Below are 22,902 nucleotides of genomic sequence, written 5' to 3'. Positions count from 1 at the left end.
AGGTAATCAATAGTAAGTCACTTTTTTGAAATCCATTATGACTTTGATGAGAGAGAGAGAAAGAGAGAGAGAGAAAAAAAAGAGAAAGGGAGAGAGAGAAAAGACAGAAAGAAGAGAGAGAGAAGAGAGATTGAGAGAGAGGAGAGAAAGAGAAAGAGAGAAAGAGCGACAAAGAGAGAGAGAGTGAAAGAGAGAGTTGAAACTTCAAGGACAGGTAGTCAATAGTAAGTCACTTTTTTTTGAAGTCCATCATAACTTCTATGAGAGAGAGAGAGAGAGAGAAAGAGAGAGAGAGAAAGAAAGGGAGAGAGAGAAAGAGAGAGAGAGAATGAAAGAGAAAGAGAGAGTTGTAACTTCAAGGACAGGTCGTCAATAGTAAGTCACTTTTTTTGAAGTCCATCAAAACTTCGATAAGAGACAGAGAGAGAGAGAGAGAAGAGAGAGAGAAGTAAAAGGAAATAGGAATGTTCTATCTATAACTGGAAGGGACCTTGGAGGTCTTCTAGTCCAACCCCTGTTCCAGCAGCAAACTTTGTAACATTTCAGACAAATGGTTGGCCAATCTTTTCTTAAAAACCTTCAGTGTTGAAGCTCCCACAACTTCTGGAGGTAAGTCATTCCACTGATTACTAACAGTAACAGAATAACAAAGTTGGAAGGGACCTGGGAGGTCTTCTAGTCCAACCCCCTGCTCAGGCAGGAGACTCCATACCATTTTACACAAGTGACCGTCCAGTCTTTTCTTAAAAAGCTCCAGTGATGAAGCGCCCACAACTTGATTGATTGATTGACTTTTTATTTTTCACCAATGTTTCTCAACTTCAAGAACTTTAAGACGGGTGGACTTCAACTCCCAGAGTTCAACATGCTGGTGAGGGGAATTCTGGGAGTTGAAATCCATCCACCTTAAAGTTTCTGAAGTTGAGAATGATTACTGTTCTGTTTTGATCCATTTAGGAAATATTAAGAATATTAAGAAAGGGAAGCCGATCCTCCCCTTCCAACAAGCCGACATTCACAACCGCACCCTGGATCTGCTAAATTTCAACACATGATGTGTTTGTCCGCTCTTGACAACGCAATCTGCTCGCTCAATTAACCCCTTTCTGGATTGACACCATGCTGGACACTGGATTACGAAACAAGCCAGCTAGATTCCCACCACCAAAAAATAATTTTATACTAACAAGTCACCATTTTTCAAAAGAGGGTCAGGTTGCTGGATTTAATTTTCACTGCAGATCCTAGCAATCTCTCAAAAGTTCCAAAGGGCAGATAGGTCAAAAAAGTCAATATGGTGGCCGCCAGTGCAATACTGAAGCCCCATCCCTTTTCAATGTGCATAGTGAGGCTTTCCGATGTGTGTCAAAGGGATGTGAGGCTTTACTCACGTTGGGGCAGCCATTTTGACTTTTTTGACTCTTCTGGACGTTCTACAAGAATCCTGGTCTTTTTTCACAAAACCTTTGCGTGCAGAAGGACGCAAATAAACCCACGGGAGCATTAAAACCAGGAATTATGAACATGGATGGGAACGAAGAAAAAAACAGGAACCATTCCTGCCCCCCCCGAATGTCAACTTGAGTCCACAAAAATCCTACCTCGCAGGGTCGTCGTGAGACGAAATGGATAAGATCCAAACGGAGCCCCTTGAAAAGAGGATTGCAGGATTGATGTGTTGTTGTTGTTGTTGTTTTTTAACGATGGTCTATTTTGTTTTCCACCTAGGCTGGGGCATCTTCTCAAGATTTTATTTTATTTTTTATTTTATTTTATTTTTAGGTACTTAAATGTTAGAATACTGCGAGCGTGCGAATGGAACGGCCCCGGTTTGCAAGCTTGCCGAGAATCGTCCGACCGCGAACGGTCCACCGATCCACTCGATAAAACAGCGCAGAAAAGAGAACGTCCCCCTTAATCGTAACCCATTGATCGACTAACACAGTGGTTCTCAACCTGTGGGTCGGGACCCCATTTGGGGTCGATCGACCATTTCATGGGGGTCGCCAAGCAAGGCTGTCCGCCATTTTTTTTGTCCGCCATTTTTTCCCCCTTTTCCGGCGGGTGCCTTACCTCCCTTGGGCTGGGCCAGATGGTGGTCGGCCTGCTCCATCTCTGCCGCTTGCCAGCTACACCTCGGCCGGCGCAGGGGGCGGAACCACGCATGCGCGGCGCTCCCGGGCAGGGAAAGTCCTTGACTTACGACCGGTTGGGTAGTCCTCGACTTACGACCGGTTTAGTCCTCGACTTACGACCGGTTTAGTCCTCGACTTACGACCGGTTGGGGTCATGGCATTAAAAAGGTTGAGAACCACTGGACTAACATCAATTTCCGTACAGAGATTGTCGATCGCGGGAATCTATTGGGGCTGCAGTACCTCGGGAGACCGTTAGGGGGCAGCCAGACGGCGGAAGAAAGCCGAGTTCAATTGACAACGGTGTTTTGTTTTGTTTTTCAAGCTCGGGCCCTTTAAGAAGCCCGGACTTCAACTCCCAGAATTCTCCAGCCAGCAACGCTGGCTGGAGAATTCTGGGAGTTGAAGTCCACGCTTCTTAAAGGGCCCCGAGCTTGAAAAAGACGGTTTTTTATAAGCAATTGAAAACGAGACTCAACTCCAGGACCTCGTGGGCGCCGGAAGGGGGCCCGCCAGGCGCTGCCCGACCACTCCATCCCATCGGGGAATCCTCAGGCCTCACTTTTAAAGGGCCAGCACTCCCCTTTCCTTCCCGCGGTGGGCTCGATCCTTGATCAGAAGCCCCTCTTACCATTCCTTGCCGCTGGACCCCCCCCTCCCATTCAACCCCGAGAGCCGCGCCCCCCCCTCCACCCTCTCCGGAGGACCCTTTCTGGCTGCACCCACCCACCCCAAAAGCCCCATTCCCACGACACGCGGGACACCCCCAACCCGCCCCCCCCAAAGGATGCAGCTTCGTTGAGAAGGGCAGATCGGGGCTGGGGGGGGGAGGAAGCAAAGAAGCCCCCTCTCTCCGCCGCCCCCCCTCCCTTCCGCAGCCGCGATGCCCGGATCGAGGGCGGAGTTGAGTGCGTGTGTGTGAACGCAAAACGCGGGATGGGCCCGGCAGGAGGAAGAGGCGGCGTCACGGACAAAGTTGCCAAAGCCCGGAAGCGGCCAGAAGGAAACAAAAGTTTCCAAACAGCGCCGAAGGGAGGGGGAGCCCGAAGAAGCCTCCCCCCCCCTCCTTCCCCAGTCGAACCTCCAGCGCCCAGCGCAGCCGGCGGACTCGGGGAGAGGGCGGTCGCCCAGCTGCGATGGGCCAGTGAGAGGCCGGCGGAGGCAGAAGCGGAGAGGGCCGGGGCTCGGGGGGGGGGAGACCCCCTAGAAGAGCAGCGGCGGGAGCGAGAGACGAGCCTTCCTTCCTCCAGCCGGTGGGCGATGGGTCCCCAGCAGCCCCTCCGGGCGAAAAGCAGGGCTCCCCCCTGCCTGGTTCTTGTGGGGCTCCTCCTGGGTGAGAGCGAACCCCGCTTTCCGTCCCCTCTCTGCCTTTCCCACGCTTCCCCTGCCTTTCCCACGCTTCCCCTTCATTTCCCCCCGGTTCTCCTTGATTTTCCACAATTCCCCTGTATTTCCCACGGTTCCCCTGTATTTCCTACGGTTCCCTTTCATTTCCCATAGTTCCCCTGTATTTCCCATGGTTTCCCTGTATTTCCCATGATTCCCCTGTATCTCCCACAGGTCCCCTTCATTTTTCACGGGTCCCCTTCCTTTTCCACAATTCCCCTATATTTCCCACGGTTCCACTGCATTTTCCACGGTTCCCCTGTATTTCCCACCGTTCCCCTTCATTCCCCATGGTTCCCCTTCATTTTCCATGGTTCTCCTGTATTTTTCATGGTTCCCCTTCATTTTCCACAATTCCTCTGTATTTCCCACGGTTCCACTGCATTTTCTACAATTCCCCTGTATTTCCCATGGTTCCACTGCATTTTCCATGGTTCCCCTTCATTTCCCACAATTCCCCTGTATTTCCCACGGTTCTCCTTCATTTCCCACAATTCCCCTGTATTTCCCATGGTTTCACTACATTTTCCATGGTTCTCCTGTATTTTTCATGGTTCCCTTTCATTTCCCACGATTCCCCTTCATTTCCCACAATTCCCCTGTATTTCCCATAGTTGCCCTTCATTTCCCACAATTCCCCTGTATTTCCCATGGGTTCCCCTTCATTTCCCACAATTCCCCTGTATTTCCCACGGTTCCCCTTCATTTCCCACGGTTCCCCTTCATTTCCCACCGTTCCCCTGTATTTCCCACGGGTTCCCCTTCATTTCCCGCAGTTCCCAATTCATTTTCCACAATTGCCCTTGATTTCCCATTGCTTCCCAGTCTGGTCGTTGGAAGATGCGCTTTGGGGCAAGGAGGCCACTCAGCTGTCCTTTTCTCTTCCCTCCCTTCCTCTCTTCTCCTGGATCAGGGTCAGGTTGCAGAGGAAATATAACCTGCTTCCCCCCGTCCCCCCCCCTTGTCTCCGGTTCTCAGAGCAGTGACGTAAGCAGCGAAAGTCAGGAAGGCAGAGATCAGTCAACTTCTTAAGTTAGCGGCTTCCGGTTTTGTACTTTGTTTTGGCTGAAGAAGCTGCGGCTGGCAGGGGCGGTGGGTTGATTCCGCCTTTCGCCCTCTCGCTCCTTTGATCTGTCCGGGCAGGAAATGAAACTTTCTTCTCCTCCTCCTCCTCTCTTTCTTCTCATTTTTTTTTTCTCAGCAATCCAACCTTTCATGCTAACAAAAATGGGGCATTAAATGGCAAAAAAAAAAAAAAAACCCAGCCCAAAAATCTGAATGCTGTAGGATGGATTGGAAAATTGATAACACTATAACAGAATAACAAGAGTTGGAAGGGACCTTGGAGGTCTTCTAGTCCAACCCCCTGCTCAGGCAGGAAACACTAGACTATTCCAGAAAAATTATTGTCCAGTCTCTTCTTAAAGACTTCCAGTGTTGGAGCGCCCACAACTTTTTGGAAGCAGGTCGTTCCACTGATTAATAACAGTAACAGAATGACAGAGTTGGAAGGGACCTTGGAGGTCTTCTAGTCCAACCCCCTGCTCAGGCAGGAAACACTATACCATTCCAGAAAAATTATTGTCCAATCTCTTCTTAAAAACTTCCAGTGTTGGAGCACCCACAACTTCTGGAGACAATTTGTTCCACTTATTAATTGTTCGCACTGTCAGGAAGTTTCTCCTTAGTTCCAGGTTGCTTCTCTCCTTGATTATTTTCCATCCGTTGCTTCTTGTCCTGCCTTCGGGTGCTTTGGGGAATAGGTTAATTCACTCTTCTTTGTGGCAGCCCCTCAAATGTTGTTGTTAATTGCGAAGTCGTGTCCGACCCATTGCGACCCCATGGACAACGTTCCTCCAGGCCTTCCTGTCCTCTACCATCTTCTGGAGTCCATTTAAGCTCACGCCAACTGCTTCAGTGACTCCATCCAGCCACCTCCTTCTCTGTCGTCCCCTTCTTCTCTTGCCCTCAAATATTAGAATATAGCTATCATGTCTACCCTAGTCTTTCTTTTCATTAAAGTAGACATCCCCAATTCCAGCAACCATTCTTTATATGTTTTAGCCTGCAGCCTCCTAATCATTTTTGTTGCTCTTCTCTGCACTCTTTCCAGAATCTCAACATCCTTTTTATAGCGTGGTGACCAAAACTGGATATTGTATTCCAACTGTGGCCTTTCTAAGCCCTTATAAAGTGGTACTAACATTTCACGTGATCTTGAGTCTATCCCTGTTTTTTTGTTTTTTTGTTTTAATAAATTTTTTATTGAATACAAAGAAAGAAAAAAAGATTAAAAACACTGAACATGATAAATCGTCTTTGACATACATCTCCGTCTTGTCAGTCCATATTGTACATTAACTACATAAATATATATATCTATATACAACTGTACATTTCTAGTATCTGCCTTAACTTATATCTTTGCTGTTGACCCCCATTTTTTTCCCTCCGTTTATAAAAATTATTCCAGATTCGATAAAATTCTGTTTCTTCCTGATTCTTTAATCTTTTAGTTATCTTGTCTAGTTCCGTGCAATACATAATTTTCTTTATTAGTGCTTCCCCACTCGGTGCTTCCATCGCTTTCCACTTTTGAGAAAATAGTATCCTTGCCACCGTTACCACGTGTATGATTAGATATGTGTCACCTTTATTTACGTTTCTTCCTGATTCTTTAATCTTTTAGTTATCTTGTCTAGTTCCGTGCAATACATAATTTTCTTTATTAGTGCTTCCCCACTCGGTGCTTCCATCGCTTTCCACTTTTGAGCAAATAGTATCCTTGCCACCGTTACCACGTGTATGATTAGATATGTGTCACCTTTATTTACGTTTTTCCCTAGTATTCCTAATAATAGTGTCTCAGGTTTGTATTGAATGTTTTGCCTAGTCATTTCTATTACCCATTCCCAGACCATAAGCCAGTACACCTGTGCTATCCCTCTGTTAATGCAGCCTACGACTGTGTTGGCTTTAACTAGGAAAAATAACCAGAGGAAAAAAAAGTAAAAACTCTTTTATAAACGGATCTGAGAATGAATAGGAATCAGAGCAAACCTTAAAGATTTTACCTCGATTTAAGCGAGCTCACCTAGCTGATTTCAACAATGGGATTTTAAACTACTAGAAAAATATCTTGGGGCAATTTGGAAAGGAGGCCACTGAGAAATCACACCATGGGAGGCGGGGCTAGCTAGTTGAAAACAAGTCCAGAGAAAATGACCAAGCGCCTTGGCATGACTGCAAAGAAATTTTTGGGTATGTGCTGTCAAACCACGAGCTCAAATCATGACCTCAAAGCTCCTAAGAATCTTTGTGAGATGCAGGGGAAAAAAGCAAATTACTCTAGAATAGTGTTTGTTAATCTCAGCCATTTTAAATTGGGTGGACTTCAACTCCCAGAATTCCCCAGCCAGCATGGCTGGCTGGGGAATTCTAGGAATTGAAGTCGACCCAACTTATCGTGGCTGAGGTTGAGAAAAACTGGTCTAAAATGTAAATCATTTTGCTTTCTCTTAGGTATCATTCAGGCTGTGGAAACTAACCCCTCACGTACAGGTGAGTAAGACCGTAGTAAGGAGGGGGCCAGGTTAGTAATAATAATTGGTGAAACTTATATGCTGCCTCCGAACTCTGGGAGGCACACAACAACGAAAGGAAAGAATTACAATAAAATCAATTAAAAATAAAAGAGAGCAACGGGGAGGTCTCACCCTCCTTTGCCAAAATCCTGCTGGGTTTTCGTCATTCTTGAACCATGGCAGACTTGGGGGGGGGGCATCCAGATCTGGGGGGGGGTAGGGAAAACTCATTGCAAAAAGCAGGAACTGTCCCAGAGAAAGTGCATTTTCCAAAGTTTACAACAATTCATTTAGTGGCCGTTTGAAGCTACAACGGCAGTGAAAAAGGGGACTTATGACCGTTTTTCACGTTTATGATTGTTGCGACATCCCCCGTGGATCAAAATTCGGACACTTTTGCAACTGGTTCATATTTATGACGGTTGCAGTGTCCCTTTTTACGACCTTGGGGAGACAGAGAGGAAAATAAACCAAGAGGAGACTTTGATTATTTTTTTCCACACTTATATCTTCTCCCAATCCATTCCAAGAGATTAAGAAAATAAGCAAGACAAAGAGAAGTCAGTGCTTTTTTAAAAAAAAAGCAAGGATGTGTTATAATTCCAGGAATGGATTGTGGACTTCAATTCCCAGAATTCCCCAACCAGCCATGCTGGGGAATTCTGGGAACTGAAGTCCACTCCTCTTCAAGGTAAGAACACTTTTAAGAATTTAAGAACATTTTTGTAAAAGCTGAAGGCAAAAATAACCTTGATTTTTGATTTAAGCCTTTCCTTTTCACGACAGACTAAATCCTGTATAGTTCAGTGTAGCTGGGTGTATATTTGCCTCCTATTTTTCCATTTAAGTAGTCTTTCTCCACCTCAGCAACTTTTAAGATATGTGGACTTCAACTCCCAGAATTCCCTAGCCAGCATGGTGGCTGGGGAATTCCAAGAATTAAAATCCAGACATTTTAAAAGCTGATAAAGTTGAGGAAATAATCAGTAACACCACTAAATTTGTAACTGATCACTGCTCTTAAAAGATTCCTTTTATGCTTCATACAAAATGCTTATTTATAGCTGTTTGGACATCCCATGTGCAAAACGTCCTGCTTTTTTGAAGTAAGGATGTGTTGCAATTCCAGGAACTGACTGGAACCTTCCTCAGCAACTTTTAAGACTTGTGAACTTCAGTTCCCAGAATTCCCCAGCCAGTCCACAAATCTTAAAGCGGCTGTGATTAAGAAAATCCAGACTGGATTTCTACAATACCACATCTTCTTGGGACAAGGATTAAAACAGGGGTCTTCAGACTTGGCCCTTTGGTGACTTGTGGACTTCAACTCCCAGAATTCCTCAGCCAGCATGCCTGGCTGAGGAATTCTGGGAGTTGAAGTCCACAAGTCATAAAAGGGCTAAGTTTGAAGACTCCTGGATTAGAAAGTGGCAAAATGAGGAGAATCTGGGAGTGGCCAAAGAGCTAGAAAAATACAGAGGGTGCATCCTTCTCCTGACTTTCTTTCTCCACTTCGGCAGCTGTTTGTCCAGGTTATCCCGATGTCCGGAGAGAACCGCAAGGCCAAATCCATAGCCCTTCCTCCCGGGTGATGACTTCCAGCAGCTGTACTTGGGTGATTGTGGGTGGCCCGGACGATATCATTTACATCGGGTGAGCAACTCTATGTGGAACCTGTGAATTTGCTTTAACAGAGCCTACAATTAGGACCTGAAGCGGAGGGGTGTTGTTGTGTTTTTTCCCCAAACTCTGCAGCTTTAAGAAGTGTGGACTTCAACTCCCAGGATTCCTCAACCATCTTGGCCGTCTGAGGAATTCTGGGAGTTGAAGTCCTTTAGATCAGGGGGTCTTCAAACTTGGCCCTTTGATGACTTGTGGACTTCAACTCCCAGAATTCCTCAGCCAGGCACGCTGGGTGAGGAATTCTGGGAGTTGAAATCCACAAGTCATAAAAGGGCCAAGTTGGAAGACCCCTGCCTTAGATCTTAAAAGTTTGAAAAACACTGACCTAAAACTTGGCAAGCATTGCAAATGTTTGTTTTTGGGGAAGGGGGGGAGGGGTCCTTTCAATAATGACAGTGCTGGAGTTGGAGGGAACCACAAAGCTCATCTAGTCCCACCCTCTGTTCAAGCCTATTAAACCATCTAGGAGAGGTGGCTGTCCAGCCTAGGATTCCAGAGATGGAAAAACACCAAATATCCATAGAAATGTTTCTTCTTATATTTAAACTAGGTTTAGACGCTTGGAACTTCTGTCAGTTATTTCTGGTCCCAGTTTACAGATAGTCCTTGACTTACAACAAAAATAAGCCCTAGTTTTAGGGCGAGGCACATACCTAAAAATCAAGCTAGGGCGGGTGTGGGGGTGTGTGGATCTGCCTCACCCGCCACACACCCGCTTACTTGGCGGCCAGGCCTCTCCTCACCAACCCACTTCTTCTTCTGAGGCCTCTTCTGCAGCCAGGCCTCCATTTCTCAGTCACGGACCTTCCCGGAAGGCCTCTGCAGCTGAGAACCGAGCTATGGGTTCAATCCGTAGCTCGGTTCTGCAAGATCTCTGCAGCCGAGCACCAAGCTATGGATTGAATCCATAGCTTGGTACTCGGCTGCTTAGACCTTCTGGAAAGGCCTGACTGCAAGACGCAGGCCCGAATGCAGCTGCAGAACTTCGGCCTCAGAAGAAGTGGACCGGCTGGGTGGTGCTGTCAGTGCAGGAGGTGAGATAAGGCCTACCCCAAAAATAAGATATGGTGCCTCTTTTGGAGGCAAAAAAATAAGACCCGGTCTTACTTTCGTGGGAAAACAGTACTATATCTGTGCACTTGGTTTTTCTTGCCTAAATGTAGAACCTTACTTTTTTCACCATTGAATTTCATTTTGTTAGCTAGCGCCCAGTGTTCAACTCTGTCAAAATCCTCCTGTATCTTAAGCCTATCTTCTGGAGTGTTGGCTATTCCTGCCCGCTTGGTGCCATCTCTAGAAGACAGGTGTTGCTGGATTAGAAGACCTCTAAGGACCCTTCCAACTCTGTTATTCAGAACTCTGATATTCTGTGTTTGGAAAGATTTCAGATTAAGGGTGCAGTTAAACATTTGTCTGAAATGTTACAGGGTCTCCTGCTGGAGCAGGGGGTTGGACTAGAAGACCTCCAGGGTCCCTTCCAACTCTGTAATTCTGCGTTTTGTTACACATGTCGCTTTTTCAGCCTCCTGGTATTTTCATAAACACCTCTCCAGGACTTCCACATAGAAAGACAAATCCAATTTGGGTCTGGGGTCTTTTCATTTCTCCCACAGGTTCCAGCAGTTCTTCCTTTCCTGCGGGCCGGAATTGCTGATCATCCGTGCGGCCAATCAGCCGCCCAGGAAAATGTGCGGTTACACAGCACCGGAACCAATTCGAATAAAAGGAGGCAACGTGACCCTGACTTACAGCTGGAAATTTTGGGCGAGGAACGGATTTCAGCTGAAATATGAAAGAGGTAAAGGGCAGACGGTGGGGTCCCCAATTCTAAGACTATAATCTGAGACTAGATCAGGGGTCTTCAAACTTGGCCCTTTTATGACTTGTGGACTTCAGCTCCCAGAATTCCTCAGCCAGCATGCCTGGCTGAGGAATTCTGAGAGTTGAAGTCCACAAGTCATAAAAGAGCCAAGTTTGAAGACCCCTGATCTAAGGACTTCAACTCCCAGAATTCCTCAGACGGCCATGATGGTTGAGGGATTCTGGGAGTTGAAGTCCTCAAGTCATAAAAGGACCAAGTTTGAAGGCCCCTGGACTAGATTATAATAAAGTAGTCCTCGATTTACGACCACAATTGGGAGCAGAATTTCCGCTGCTAAGCAAGGCGGTTGATAAGTGATTCATCCCTGATTCGATGAGCTGTTTTGTTGGAGTTTTTTTTTGTCTCGGTTGCTGAGCAAATCGGTGCAGTTGTTAAGCGAATTGCACGGTCGTTAAGCGAATCCGGCTTTCATCATTGACTTTGCTGGTGAGAAATTGGTTGGCAAGGTCGCAAAATAGCGATTACATAACTCAGATACGTGCCCGTTGCCAAACAGCTGAATTTTGATCATGTGACCATTGGGGAAACTTGATGGTCATAAGTGTGAGTAGGAGTTGCAAGTCCCTTTTTTCAATAAAATTGTCATTTGGAATGATTGCCAAACGGATGGTTGTAAGTTGAGGACTTCCTGCAAAGTGTTTTTTCCTTTAATGCCACTGTGATTCTCAATCCTACCAATTTTCTGTATAAGTCACCGGGTTATCTAGCCAACTCACGAATGAAGGCAAATATACATGTCCCAGGATAATGTTACGGGATCCAATCTGGGCCGGCCAAGTTTTGTACATTCAATTTACATACATTCAATTCTGCAGCTACTAAGATTGTTGGCCGAGCAGGGACAAAAACAGCCAGGGAAATTATTGAAACCTGGGAAACGGGGCCCTCTGCTGGTCAACAGGAGTGCTGATTTCCTACCAGCTTATCAAGTACTTCGGAGCCGAGGGCTTGACCCCCAAGGATACAACATCCAACGACTTAATAGCTGGCCATCAATACCCCAATCAACAACTAAAAAGCCACACACAACACAGGCACCACATAAATACCACACATAGAATAAATAGGCCCAAAGCACACTATCTGACTGACTAGCTGATTGTTTTCTCATTATCGTTATAGGAGGTCCTTGACTTACGACCACGACTGAGCCCAAAATTTATGTTGCTAAGTGAAACACTTGTTAACTGAGTTTTTGCCCCACTTTACGACCTTAGCTGCCACAGTTGCTAAGTGACCCACTGCAGCTGTTAATTTAGTAACACGGTTAAGTGAATCTGGCTTCCCCCTTGACGTTGCTTGTCAGAAGGTCGCAAAACGGGATCACATGACCCCGGGACACTCCAACCATCATAAATATGAGTTCAGTGTATGACCGCTGCAGTGTCCCGGGGTCATGTGATCACTCTTTCCTACCTTCTGATGAGCGAAGTCGTTGGGGAAGCCAGGTTCAATTAACAGCTGTGTGAGTAACTTAAGAACTGCAGGGATTCGCTTAACAACGGCAGCAAGGAAGGTCGTAAGGTGGGGCAAAACTCACTAACAAATGTTTCGCTTGGCAACAGCAATTTGGCGCTCAGTTGTGGTTGTATGTTGAGGACTACCTATACCAGGGGTGTCAAACTCAATTTCACTGAGGGCCGCATCAGCATTGCGGTTGCCCTTTGGGGGTGTGGGGGTGTGTGGCCAGGGTGGGTGTGGCCTACTGGGTGGGTGTAGGTGGAGTGGGTGTGGCCTACTGGCTTGCCGTGGCCAGTTCTACATCGTTCACGTCGAGGGTGCATGTGGGGGCCTGGGCAGGAGTGGGACAGATCTGAGGGTCTCTGGCAGAAGGGGGTGGGACTGGGGCAAGTGCCAAGGCATGGTCCACTTGGGCAAATGCCAAGATGGCCACCACAAAATTGTACATTGGCTCCCGGCCGGCCTGGGCCAGGGCCAAGGCAGCGGGGGCCGTTCCCTCACTGTTTCCAGGATGGCTTCGCGGGCCACATGAAACCACTTCGTGGGCCGCATCCGGCCCCCGGACTTTGTGTTTTGACATGTCTGGCCTACACCAAGGTACCACTATGTTAAGATTCATGATGCTGCTAGTATCTCTGGAGAGGAATTCCAGACACAGGTTGCAGAGAAGGAAGTTATTTCCTGGGTCTCCTGCTACGTAATAAAAATGGTGTCATTTTTGTTTCTTGGCGTTTCCCTCTCTCTCTGCTTCAGAATCTAAACCACAGCCTGTTGTGTCATGCAACCGCACCTTGGACGACTTCTACGGGGTGATTTATTCCCCAGCCTTTGGCTCGGACTCGCACCTGGGAGCTGCCCATTGCCAGTGGGTGCTGGATGCCCACGACAGCCGCCCCCTCACCATTCGCTTCACAGTCCTTAACTTAGATATCGGCGACTACTTACGGGTGTACGACGGGTCGCCCAACGGCCCACTCCGCCCTCGCCTGCTGCGCAACTTGGATTATACCAGCAACAACAAGATTGTGTTGGTGGATTCCCCATCCAGCCAGGCATGGGTCGTCTACCAGGCGGTGCCCGGAACAGAAGGACGGGGCTTCAATGCCACGTACCATGTGCAAGGCTTTTGCGTGCCGTGGGACTTCCCCTGCGGAGGAGACAGTGGCGAGGGCGCCACGTGCTACAGCACCGCCGAGCGCTGCGACGGAAATTGGGATTGTGCCAACGGTGCCGACGAGGATGGTTGCCACGGCTGCCCACCGGGGCAGTTTCCTTGCGGTGGACGAGGCATCGGAGGTGCCGTCTGCTACGGTCCCACCGACCGCTGCAACTACCAAACGTTTTGTGCCGACGCTGCAGACGAACGCCATTGTTACACCTGCCAGCCGGGGAACTTCCGGTGTAGAGATGGCCGCTGCATCTACGAGAGCTGGGTGTGTGACGGGCAAGCGGACTGCGTCGATACCACAGATGAAGCGGACTGTTCCTACATCCTGCCCCGCAAGGTGGTGACGGCGGCCGTCATCGGCAGCCTGGTATGCGGTCTCCTTCTGGTCATCGCGCTGGGCTGCACATGCCGTCTGTACGCGCTCCGGAGTCATGAATTTGGGTGAGGGGCCAATTGGGGGAAATCAAGGAAGAACGGTGGGATTTTGGAGGTGTGGTGGCTAGAAAGGGGGACAGGAATAGAGTTGATGCGCTAGAGGGGCCAATATGAAGAGGTAGGGCCCGTGTTGAGTGGACCAATGGGGCAATGAGTTGAATCAGTGGAGCGGTGCCTAGGGGATCATTAGTAACCCCTAGGGCTGTGTTTCATATTTCCCAATCTCAGCAGCTTTAAGAAGTATGGACTTCAACTCCCAGAATTTTTCCTTCCCCAAGTCTACTGGGAAATTCTAGAAGTCCATGCATCTTAAAGCTGCTTTAGACATTAAAAGTTTTCCAAGATTTAAAAATTTGAATATATCAATCCAGTGGGAATGAAGGACCCAGGGACTGAAAAGGGACTCCTCATCCTGGGAGAAACTGAGGAGATGAAAGAAATAGGTTTTTAAGGAGATTCGCCCTCCCCAACTCAGCTATCCACCAGGAAGGTAAACACATTCCTTAGTTCTGGCCATGATGGCTATGGAATTCTGGGAGTTGAAGTCCACACAGCTGGAGGATGCCCAGTTTCTCCCTACTGCCTGTTACTTCCTTACCATCTTCGCTCTTTAGTGGACCTACTGTTTCCTTGACTTTTTGCTTGTTATTCATATGTTGAAAGAAACTTTTTTTATCTTTGACATTTGTTGCAAGTCTTTGTTCATTCTGAGCCTTTGCTTTCCTGACTTCATCTTTGCATGCTCTGGCTGTCTGCTGATAATCAGCCTTAGTTATGTATCCCTTTTTCCATTTTTTTGTACTTGTCCTGTTTGTCTTTCAGTTTGTCAGAGAGATCTTTGGGCAGCCATGCTGGTTTCTTCTTGAATTTCTTGTTTTTCTTTTTCAGTGGTATTGTGCTGGACTGGGCTTTTAGGATCACATTTTTCAGAGTTTATCAAGTTGATAAAGACTTGTTAAGAAAACAAGGAGGATAAGTGATGGGGAATCAAGGTTACACTCCTAAAAGTGGGGCAAGGATTAAATTTCTTCAAATCCTCCTTTTTTAGGGTCTTGACACCTATGTCGCGGATGGAGGCCCAGATGGTTCAGCGCCAGGCTCCGCCATCTTACGGCCAGCTCATCGCTCGTGGCGTGATTCCTCCAGTAGAAGGGTTCCCGGTTGAGCATCCAAATCAGGTAAGTGAGCCCTACACTCTTCACGTATGTTCCTCAAGACCAGAGATCTCCAAACGTGGCCACTTAAAAGACTTGTGGACTTCAACTCCCAGAATTCTTAGCAAGTCAAGCTAGGAATTCTGGGAGTTGAAGTCCACAAGTCTTAAAGTGGCCAAGCTTGGAGACTCTGCTCAAGATCAATCTCAGAAGAGCATCGGTTCCCTCCTGATCCTCTTTCCTTAATTTCCTATCCTTATTTCCTGCGGTTGCTGAAAAACTCTCTAACGTCTTCCATGAAATTATGTCTGAGAAGCAAGATATACAGATAGTCCTCGCTTAACGACTGGTCACATTGTGGCCATAACCCTCCCCAAAAGTACTTAAGATGTTCCCACCCCCCGCCATCACCCTGTGGTCACACATTTTGGGTGCTTGGCTACTGGCTCATGATTACAATTGTTTGCAAGGTCTCTTGCAGTCACGTTATTTTTGATTTTTGACCTTTTTTTCCCCCTTGTTTTGCACATTTACTTCCAGTTTTTGGAAAACCACCCATTGGATCAAATGAATTTATTTAATGAGAGGGACCTCAGAGTCCTAGTGGACGATTGCTTAAACATGAGCCAGCTGTGTGCGGCAGCAGCCAAAAAAGCTAACACAATCCTCAGTTGTATAAACAGAGGCATAGAATCAAAATCACATGAGGTACTAGTACCGCTGTGTAAATCCTTAGTAAGGCCACACCTGGAATCCTGCATCCAGTTTTGGTCACCACATTACAAAAAAAAGATGTTGAGACTTTGGAAAAAAATGCAGACAATAACAACTAAGATTAGTAAAGGTCCAGAGATAAAAACATATGAAGAACGGTCGCAGGAATTGGGTATGTCTAGTCTAGAGCAGGGGTAGGCAACCTTGGCTCTTTTATGACTCGTGGACTTCAACTCCCAGAATTCCTGAGTCAGCCAGGAATTCTGGGAGTTGAAGTCCACGAATCATAAAAGAGCCAAGGTTGCCTACCCCTGGTCTAGAGAAAAAAAAGATTGGGGGGACACGATAGGAGTATTCCAGTATTTGAAAGGCTGCCACAAAGCAGACCCGTTTAAAAACCATCATAATTCTGGGCTGAATTACAGTCATAAGTCAAGGACTACTTGTATATATATTCTGGAAAAAAAGGATGACTGTAGAGATGCCAGAGCCATGGTCAGGAAGCCACTACTTGATTTGACCAATCAGGAAAGCACCTGTAAAGTGGTCCTTTAATTAAGAAAGATCAAAAGGTGAAGGTTGAAGAACAACATCTCAAGAGCTTTGTAGAGCAACAGAAGACAAGAATGCTTGCATGGTGGATGGCAAGAAGGGTGTATACTTTTTAAAAATATATATATATATTATTCATTTTTTAAACATAAACACCTTAATATTTGGTAAACAGCGTGTTGTCTGGGCTTATATTTGCAAAGTAATCACTAACAATCCGTTTCTATATTCCAAAGTCCACATTATAGCTTTGCTTCTTCTTCCAATAATATTCTCTTTGCCAACCTTGAATTGATACAATTCTTATTATTTTGATAGATAAAGATTTTTCTAAAATTTCTACAAATAATAACCAGATCAATATCATGCTTCTTTTCAATCCGGTCATCTTGGTTGCCTCGTCCTAAATCCTGTTTACTATTCTTATTTAAATTTGTTTCCCCTACAATGTTCAAAACATTCTTACTGGATTAAAGTTTTCTCAAGGTTAATTACATTTAAGTATTTAAATCTTATTTTCCTCGTACAGGCCATCCCAACACTTATACATTTCTCTTGTCTTAAAAAGTAAAAAAAAAAAAAAATACAAAAAAAGAGCGAAAAAGAAAGAAAAGAATAAGAAAAGAATATACTGTTTTTTTGTGATGTTCCTCATTTGTTGGTTTTCCCAAGAAATCATCAAACATTCTTGGTCTATCTCATGAGGACCCCAAAACTGTTAAGATCTACTACTTATTTTTATGCTGTTCTGTAGGCCCTTTCTAAAGACCTGTGACCCAACCACAGTAATCACTTTTTAAGTTTCTACCTAGGAGAAATAGGACTATAGGTAATCCTTGACTTAACGACCACCGTTGACACCAAAATTTCTGTTGCTAAGTGAGACAGTACAGACAGTTTTGCCTCATTTTGTGACCTTTCTTGCCACACTTGTGAAGCGAATCACAGCAGATGTTGTGACCCCGGGACGCTGCAACCGCCGTAACTATGAGTCAGTTGCCAAGGGTCTGAATTTTGAACACGTGATCATAGGGATAATGCAACGGTCGTAAGTGTGAAAAACAGCCCCTAAGTCCCTTTTCTCCAGGGGCGTTATAACTTCAAACGGTCACTAAACAAATGGTTGTAAGTCAAGGACTATCTCAAGTTCATCGGACAATTCCCAGCTTCAGCTTTCTTCAGCTGGTGGACTTGGAGTTTGTGAAGCTGAAGATCTAACTTTCTTCTGGGTTCTCGTTTCAGAATTCGGTGCTGGGGAATTTGCGGTCTCTCCTGCACCTTTTTCGACGGGACCCCGCTAGCCCTCCAGGCGCCAGGGGGGTGCGTCGTCCCCGTCAAAGCCGCTTCGTACGACGTGTGACGAGGCGCATGCGCCGATTGGGGCTACTTCCTCCCTCAGCCTCCCCTGCCTCGTCTTCTGCTACGGCCACCTCTTCCACTCCTGATGACTCGGGGGAGCCATCTTGTGGGGACGGAGATGCTTCTTCTCAACTTCCAGAAGACCAACCGTCGGCTCTTCCCGTTAAGATCCGGCCAACTCCTGCCGAATCCACGCCGGATCCTCATGTCCCACATCCTACTCCACGGTTCACGGGGGTTATGCATAGCCTCCGAGTCCGGCTTTTCTCCCCCGTGCCCACTTGCTCCGCGGAAGCTGGAGAACACCCCCTGAACCCATCTCCATTTCCTGATGAGGAAGATGAAGTCCTCCTGGTTCCTCTGACGGATCCACAACTCGAGGACCTTCACGCCACCGAGAACTGGGATGCCGACGACGAACCTCTCCTGACTTGAGAATTTTTTGCTGGATGTGGCCTTTCGGAAATTTGTCACCAGCGACCGACAACGGACAGTCAAGCTTACTTTTCTTTCCTGCGGATCCTTCCACAATTTTTCCCCCCCATCAAAAATGGCCGTTTAGATGGGGGAGAAAAATCAAATTGTTTTTCAAAAAAAAATATTTCTTCTTCTCGTTGGCGTTTTGACCCTAAGGACTGGTTTCTTTTGGCTTTTTTTGAAATCAGTGGCTTTTTATTGATCTCCAAAGGGTTGGAGAAATACCCTTTGCCTCGCCAGATCAGCAATTTTCTTGGCGTCTTTAAATCTTAAAATCTTTGTAGGAGGGATGATTGTCTTCTCCCATTGCCATTTTTCTTCTCAAGTAAAAACTTAGATCATTTTTTTTAGAGAGGTTTTTGATTCCTTCCGGCCCTGAAGTGGGAGCTTGTGCCGAAAGTTATCAAAGTTCGTGCGGGTGGCATTTTAAAGATTGTTCTTACAAAATGAGGAGGAGGAGGAGGAGGAGGAAGAAAGAATGAAATGTGTTCTTTGGAGAAACACTGAAGTTATTTGCTAGACTAAAAAAAACGAAGGAAGCAAAGATACAATCCAGAATAATCTTTAGCAACCTTAAGGCAGTTTCTTTAAGAGCAGTAATTTCATTTCCCCCCTTAGACCCTTCCAAATTGTCCATCGTGTATCGCAACTAAAGATTTATTTTTGTGAATTTATGGAAAGCTGAAAAAAAATATAATAATTTCACCGGAACTATTTTTTTTTTTTTTTTGCAAATCACGTTTTACGATGCAACCTTTTTTTTGCTAGCCAATCGTTCTGTTTGTGTTCCGTGGGAAGCAAATCCAAGATTTACAAAAACGAACAAAAAACAATACAAAAAAATCCAAAAAGTGTGGGAGAAAAAAGAAAGAAAGGTTAACACTTGGAATCTTTTGTTGATAAGTCTTTTGTAAGTAAATTATTTTTTAAAAGCACAGCCAATAGAAAAAAAAAGAAAAGAAATTTTGCACATGGAATGTCCAAATAGCTGTAAATAAGCAACGTTTTGTATGAAGGATAAAAGGAATATTTTTAAGAGCAGTGATCAGTTAAAAAATTTAGTGGTGTGAATTGCTGATTATTTCCTTTACGGCAGTGCTTCTCAATTTTATCAGCTTTTAAAATGTATGGACTTCAATTCCCAGAATCCCTCAGTCACCATGCTGGCTAGGGAATTCTGGGAGTTGAAATCTACATATCTTAAAAGTTCCTGAGGGGGAGAAACACTACTTAAATGGACAAATAGGAGGCAAATATACACCCAGATACACTGAAAAAAACATGATTTAGTCTGTCATGAAAAGGAAAGGCTTAAATCAAAAAATCAAGGTTATTTTTGCCTTNGGGGGGGGGGGGGAGAAGAAGAAGAAAAAACACCATAAAATCTGTGCTGAATCTCTGCCCAGTCAGTTTATTTACCTTTATTTTTACAAAGCCCACAGAATGCAAATAAAACTGAACATACGTCGCGAGACAAATTGGAAAAGGAAAATGGTAAATTGTACCGTAATTTCTCCCAAGTTGGGTAGAAATTTTTGAGAGAGGGAGACCTAGGATATTAACAACCACGTTCCTAACTTCACAACGGTGATGATTCACTTAAACAACTAGGGCAAGAAAAGTCGTAAAAGGAGACAAAACTCACTTAAAATTTTTCTCACTTAGCAACATAATTTTGGGCTCAATTTGGTCCTCGGCTTACGACCGCAATTGAGCCCAAAATTTATGTTGCTAAGTGAGAAATTTGTTAAGTGACTTCTGCCTCGTTTTACGACCTTCCTTGCCCCGGTTGTTAAGTGAATCACTGCCGTGGTGAAGTTAGGAACACGGCTGTTAAGTGAATCCGGCTTTCCCCCTTGATTTTGCTTGTCAGAAGGTCCAAAAGGGGATCATATCACCCCAGGGCACTACAACCGTCATAAATATGAATCGTCAATCACGTGACCCTGGGGATGCTGCCAACGGTCGTAAGTGTGAAAAACGGTCGTAAGTCGCTTTTTTCAGTGCTGTTGTAACTTTGAATGGTCACTAAACGAACTGTTGTAAGTCAGGGAGTACCTCTACTGAGGTAGGCAAAATAGCGATCAATAATCTATTTTGCTTCTAACAGGAATAGGCAAAATAGACCGCCGTCTGTTTCTGATGCATTTTGTCACTGAGAAATTAATATGTTTTTTTTTCTCTCTGCCTCCAACACCATTAACCTGAAGGGAAGGTTTAAATTCCCAAAATTAGCACCCCAAAATCAAATCCACTCCAAGCTGAAATGAACCCCGCTTTTTTTTTAATGGCAGAGTGAAGCACGCTCCTTCCACGAAGCGGAAAAATGGAGGCTTTTAGCACCTTTGGCTCTTTTATGACTCGTGGACTTCAACTCCCAGAATTCCTGAGCCAGCTTGGCTCAGCATGGAAACCTCTCCTTTTCCCCTCAGCATGGCTGGCTCAGGAATTCTGGGAGTTGAAGTCCACGAGTCATAAAAGAGCCAAGGTTGCCTACCCCTGCTCTAGGGAGCATCTCCCATAACTCAACCCGGGCTGAGGAATTCTGGGAGTTGAAGTCCACGAGTCATAAAAGAGCCAAGGTGGCCTACCCCTGAGCTAGTTCCTCGACTTACGACGAAAACTGAGCCCAAAATCTCTGTGGTTCAGTCAGACGTTGGTTGCAGTGAGTTTTGCCCCGTTTTGCGACCTTTCTCGCCACCGTGGTTAAGCGAATCGCTGAGGTTGTGAAGTCAGTGACACGGTTGTTAAGTGAGAACCTGGCTTCCCCATTGACTTTGCTGGTCAGAAGGGCGTGAAAAAAATCTTGCCTAAAATATGATGAAAATCAAGACGCCGCTTTATTAGTATTATTATTTTTTTTAAAAATCAGACCGTACAGATAGTCCTCGACGTACGACCACAATTGAGCCCAACGTTTACGTTGCAAAGCGAAAAATTCGTTTCGTGAGCTTTGCCCCACGTTACGATTTTTCTTGTCAGATGTATTAACCGAATCGCCACAGTTGATAAATTAGGAATGTGGTTGTTAAGTGAATCACTGCAACTGTTAAGTCAGTCACACGGTCGTTAAGTGAGAACCTGGCTTCCCCGTGGACTTTGCTCGGCCGAAGGCCGCCAAAGGGGATCACGTCTCACACACACACACACACACACACACCAGGATGCTGCGACCGTCATAAATAGGAACCAGACACTCAGCTTTTGAATTTTGATCCTGTAAAGGTTGTAAGTGTGGAAAAACAGTCATAAGTCACCTTGTAACTTTTGAACGGTCACTAAATGAACAGTTGTAAGTCGAGGACGGCATGTGCTGGTCCTCCGGGCAGCTTCTGAGATTCATGTCTTGTCAAACTCAACTCGGAAGAGGCGATTGAAGTTGATTGTCCTGAAAAATAGACTTTTGGGGACTGATCAATTAATTTATGATCGACCGGATGTCCCGATTTTGCTCGGGCCACTCGCCAAATCCTTCACGTGTCTCTGTGTTAACATGTATAAATTCATATATATATTGTCTATTATTTCTTTGGCTGGCAGAGGTAGTTAAGAAATCACTGAATCAGTGGCCATGTCGGTCGTCCTGCTGTTTTGTTCCTAAAAAACGAGTGCGGGTAACAATGTTAGAGTATTTGCACTATTGTCTTTTTTGTTCGTGAGCTGTCACCACTAACCGAGGGTTGTTCGGTGTGTAATTTCACCTTCTGTTGCCTTTACAATTTTGCTAAGAGCTTTTTTTCTTTTTCCTTCCAAAAAGGATGTTTTAAACTGTTAAGAGTAAAGCCAATTTTCCTGTCCTCCAGTGTGCTCAGTGTGATTTATTTACTTATTTTCTTTTAAATTTCTTTATTTAATCGTGGGTGCTCCATCCCTGGAGGTTTTTAAGAAGAGGCTAGACACTTGTCTGAGATGGTACTATAGATTCTCCGGATTGAGGGGGGGGGGCTGGACTAGAGGACCTCCAAGGTCCCTTCCAGTTCTATTCTATTCTATTCTATTAATTTTATTATTCTATTCTATTCTTATTTCTACTTCTATTCATTTTAATTCTATTATTTCTATTCTATTCTTATTTCTAATTCTATTCTATTATTAATTCTATTCTGTTCTATTCTATTCTGTATTATTCTATTCTATTATTTCTAATTCTATTATTTCTAATTCTATTCTTATTTCTATTCTATTTTATTCCATATTTTCTGTTCTATTTTATTCCATATTTGCTATCCTATTCTATTCTATTACTCTATTCTATTCTTATTTCTACTTCTATTATTTCTAATTCTATTCTATTCTTATTTTAATTCTATTATTTCTATTCTAATTTCTAATTCTATTCTATTATTAATTCTATTCTGTATTATTTTATTCTATTATTTCTAATTCTATTCTTATTTCTATTTTATTCTATTCTTATTTCTAATTCTATTCTATTCTATTCTATTCCATATTTTCTATTCTATTCTATATTTTATTACTCTATTATATTATATTATTTCTATTTCTATTATTTCTAATTCTATTCTGTTCTTATTTTAATTCCATTCTATTATTTCTATTCTATTCTTATTTCTAATTCTATTATTAATTCTATTCTGTTCTATTCTGTATTTTATTCTATTCTATTATTTCTAATACTATTCTTATTTCTAATTCTATTCTATTCTGTATTTTATTATTGTATATTCTATTCTATTCTATTCCTTATTTCTATTCTATTCTATTCTTTATTTTATTATTCTGTTCTATTCGTTAGTAACACCGTTGTTAAGTGAATCCAGCTTCCCCCCGCATTGACTTTGCTTGTCAGAAGTTCGCAAAAGGGGATCACGTGACTCCGGGACACTGCAACCGTCATAAGTACATGCCAGTTGCCAAGCCTCCAAATGTTGATCATGTGACCACAGGAGAG

At 44.7% G+C, this 22,902-nt stretch overlaps 1 protein-coding gene across 1 annotated transcript; it reads left to right on the top strand.

Annotated features, from left to right (window-relative positions):
• Positions 1 to 3,395: 3,395 nt before the first annotated feature.
• On the top strand, positions 3,396 to 18,738 carry LRP10 (LDL receptor related protein 10). Its single transcript, XM_015829134.1, has 7 exons — positions 3,396 to 3,468; positions 7,044 to 7,082; positions 8,626 to 8,758; positions 10,402 to 10,586; positions 12,885 to 13,740; positions 14,783 to 14,912; positions 17,397 to 18,738. The coding sequence occupies exons 1-7, from the start codon at positions 3,396 to 3,398 to the stop codon at positions 17,946 to 17,948; spliced, it is 1,968 nt and encodes a 655-aa protein (XP_015684620.1). The 3' UTR covers positions 17,949 to 18,738.
• Positions 18,739 to 22,902: the final 4,164 nt, after the last annotated feature.

The sequence above is a fragment of the Protobothrops mucrosquamatus genome, unplaced genomic scaffold (assembly GCF_001527695.2).
Source record: "Protobothrops mucrosquamatus isolate PMUCROS unplaced genomic scaffold, P.Mucros_1.0 scaffold5491, whole genome shotgun sequence".
NCBI lineage: Eukaryota > Metazoa > Chordata > Lepidosauria > Squamata > Viperidae > Protobothrops > Protobothrops mucrosquamatus.
This window is presented reverse-complemented; position numbering and strand designations above follow the sequence as displayed.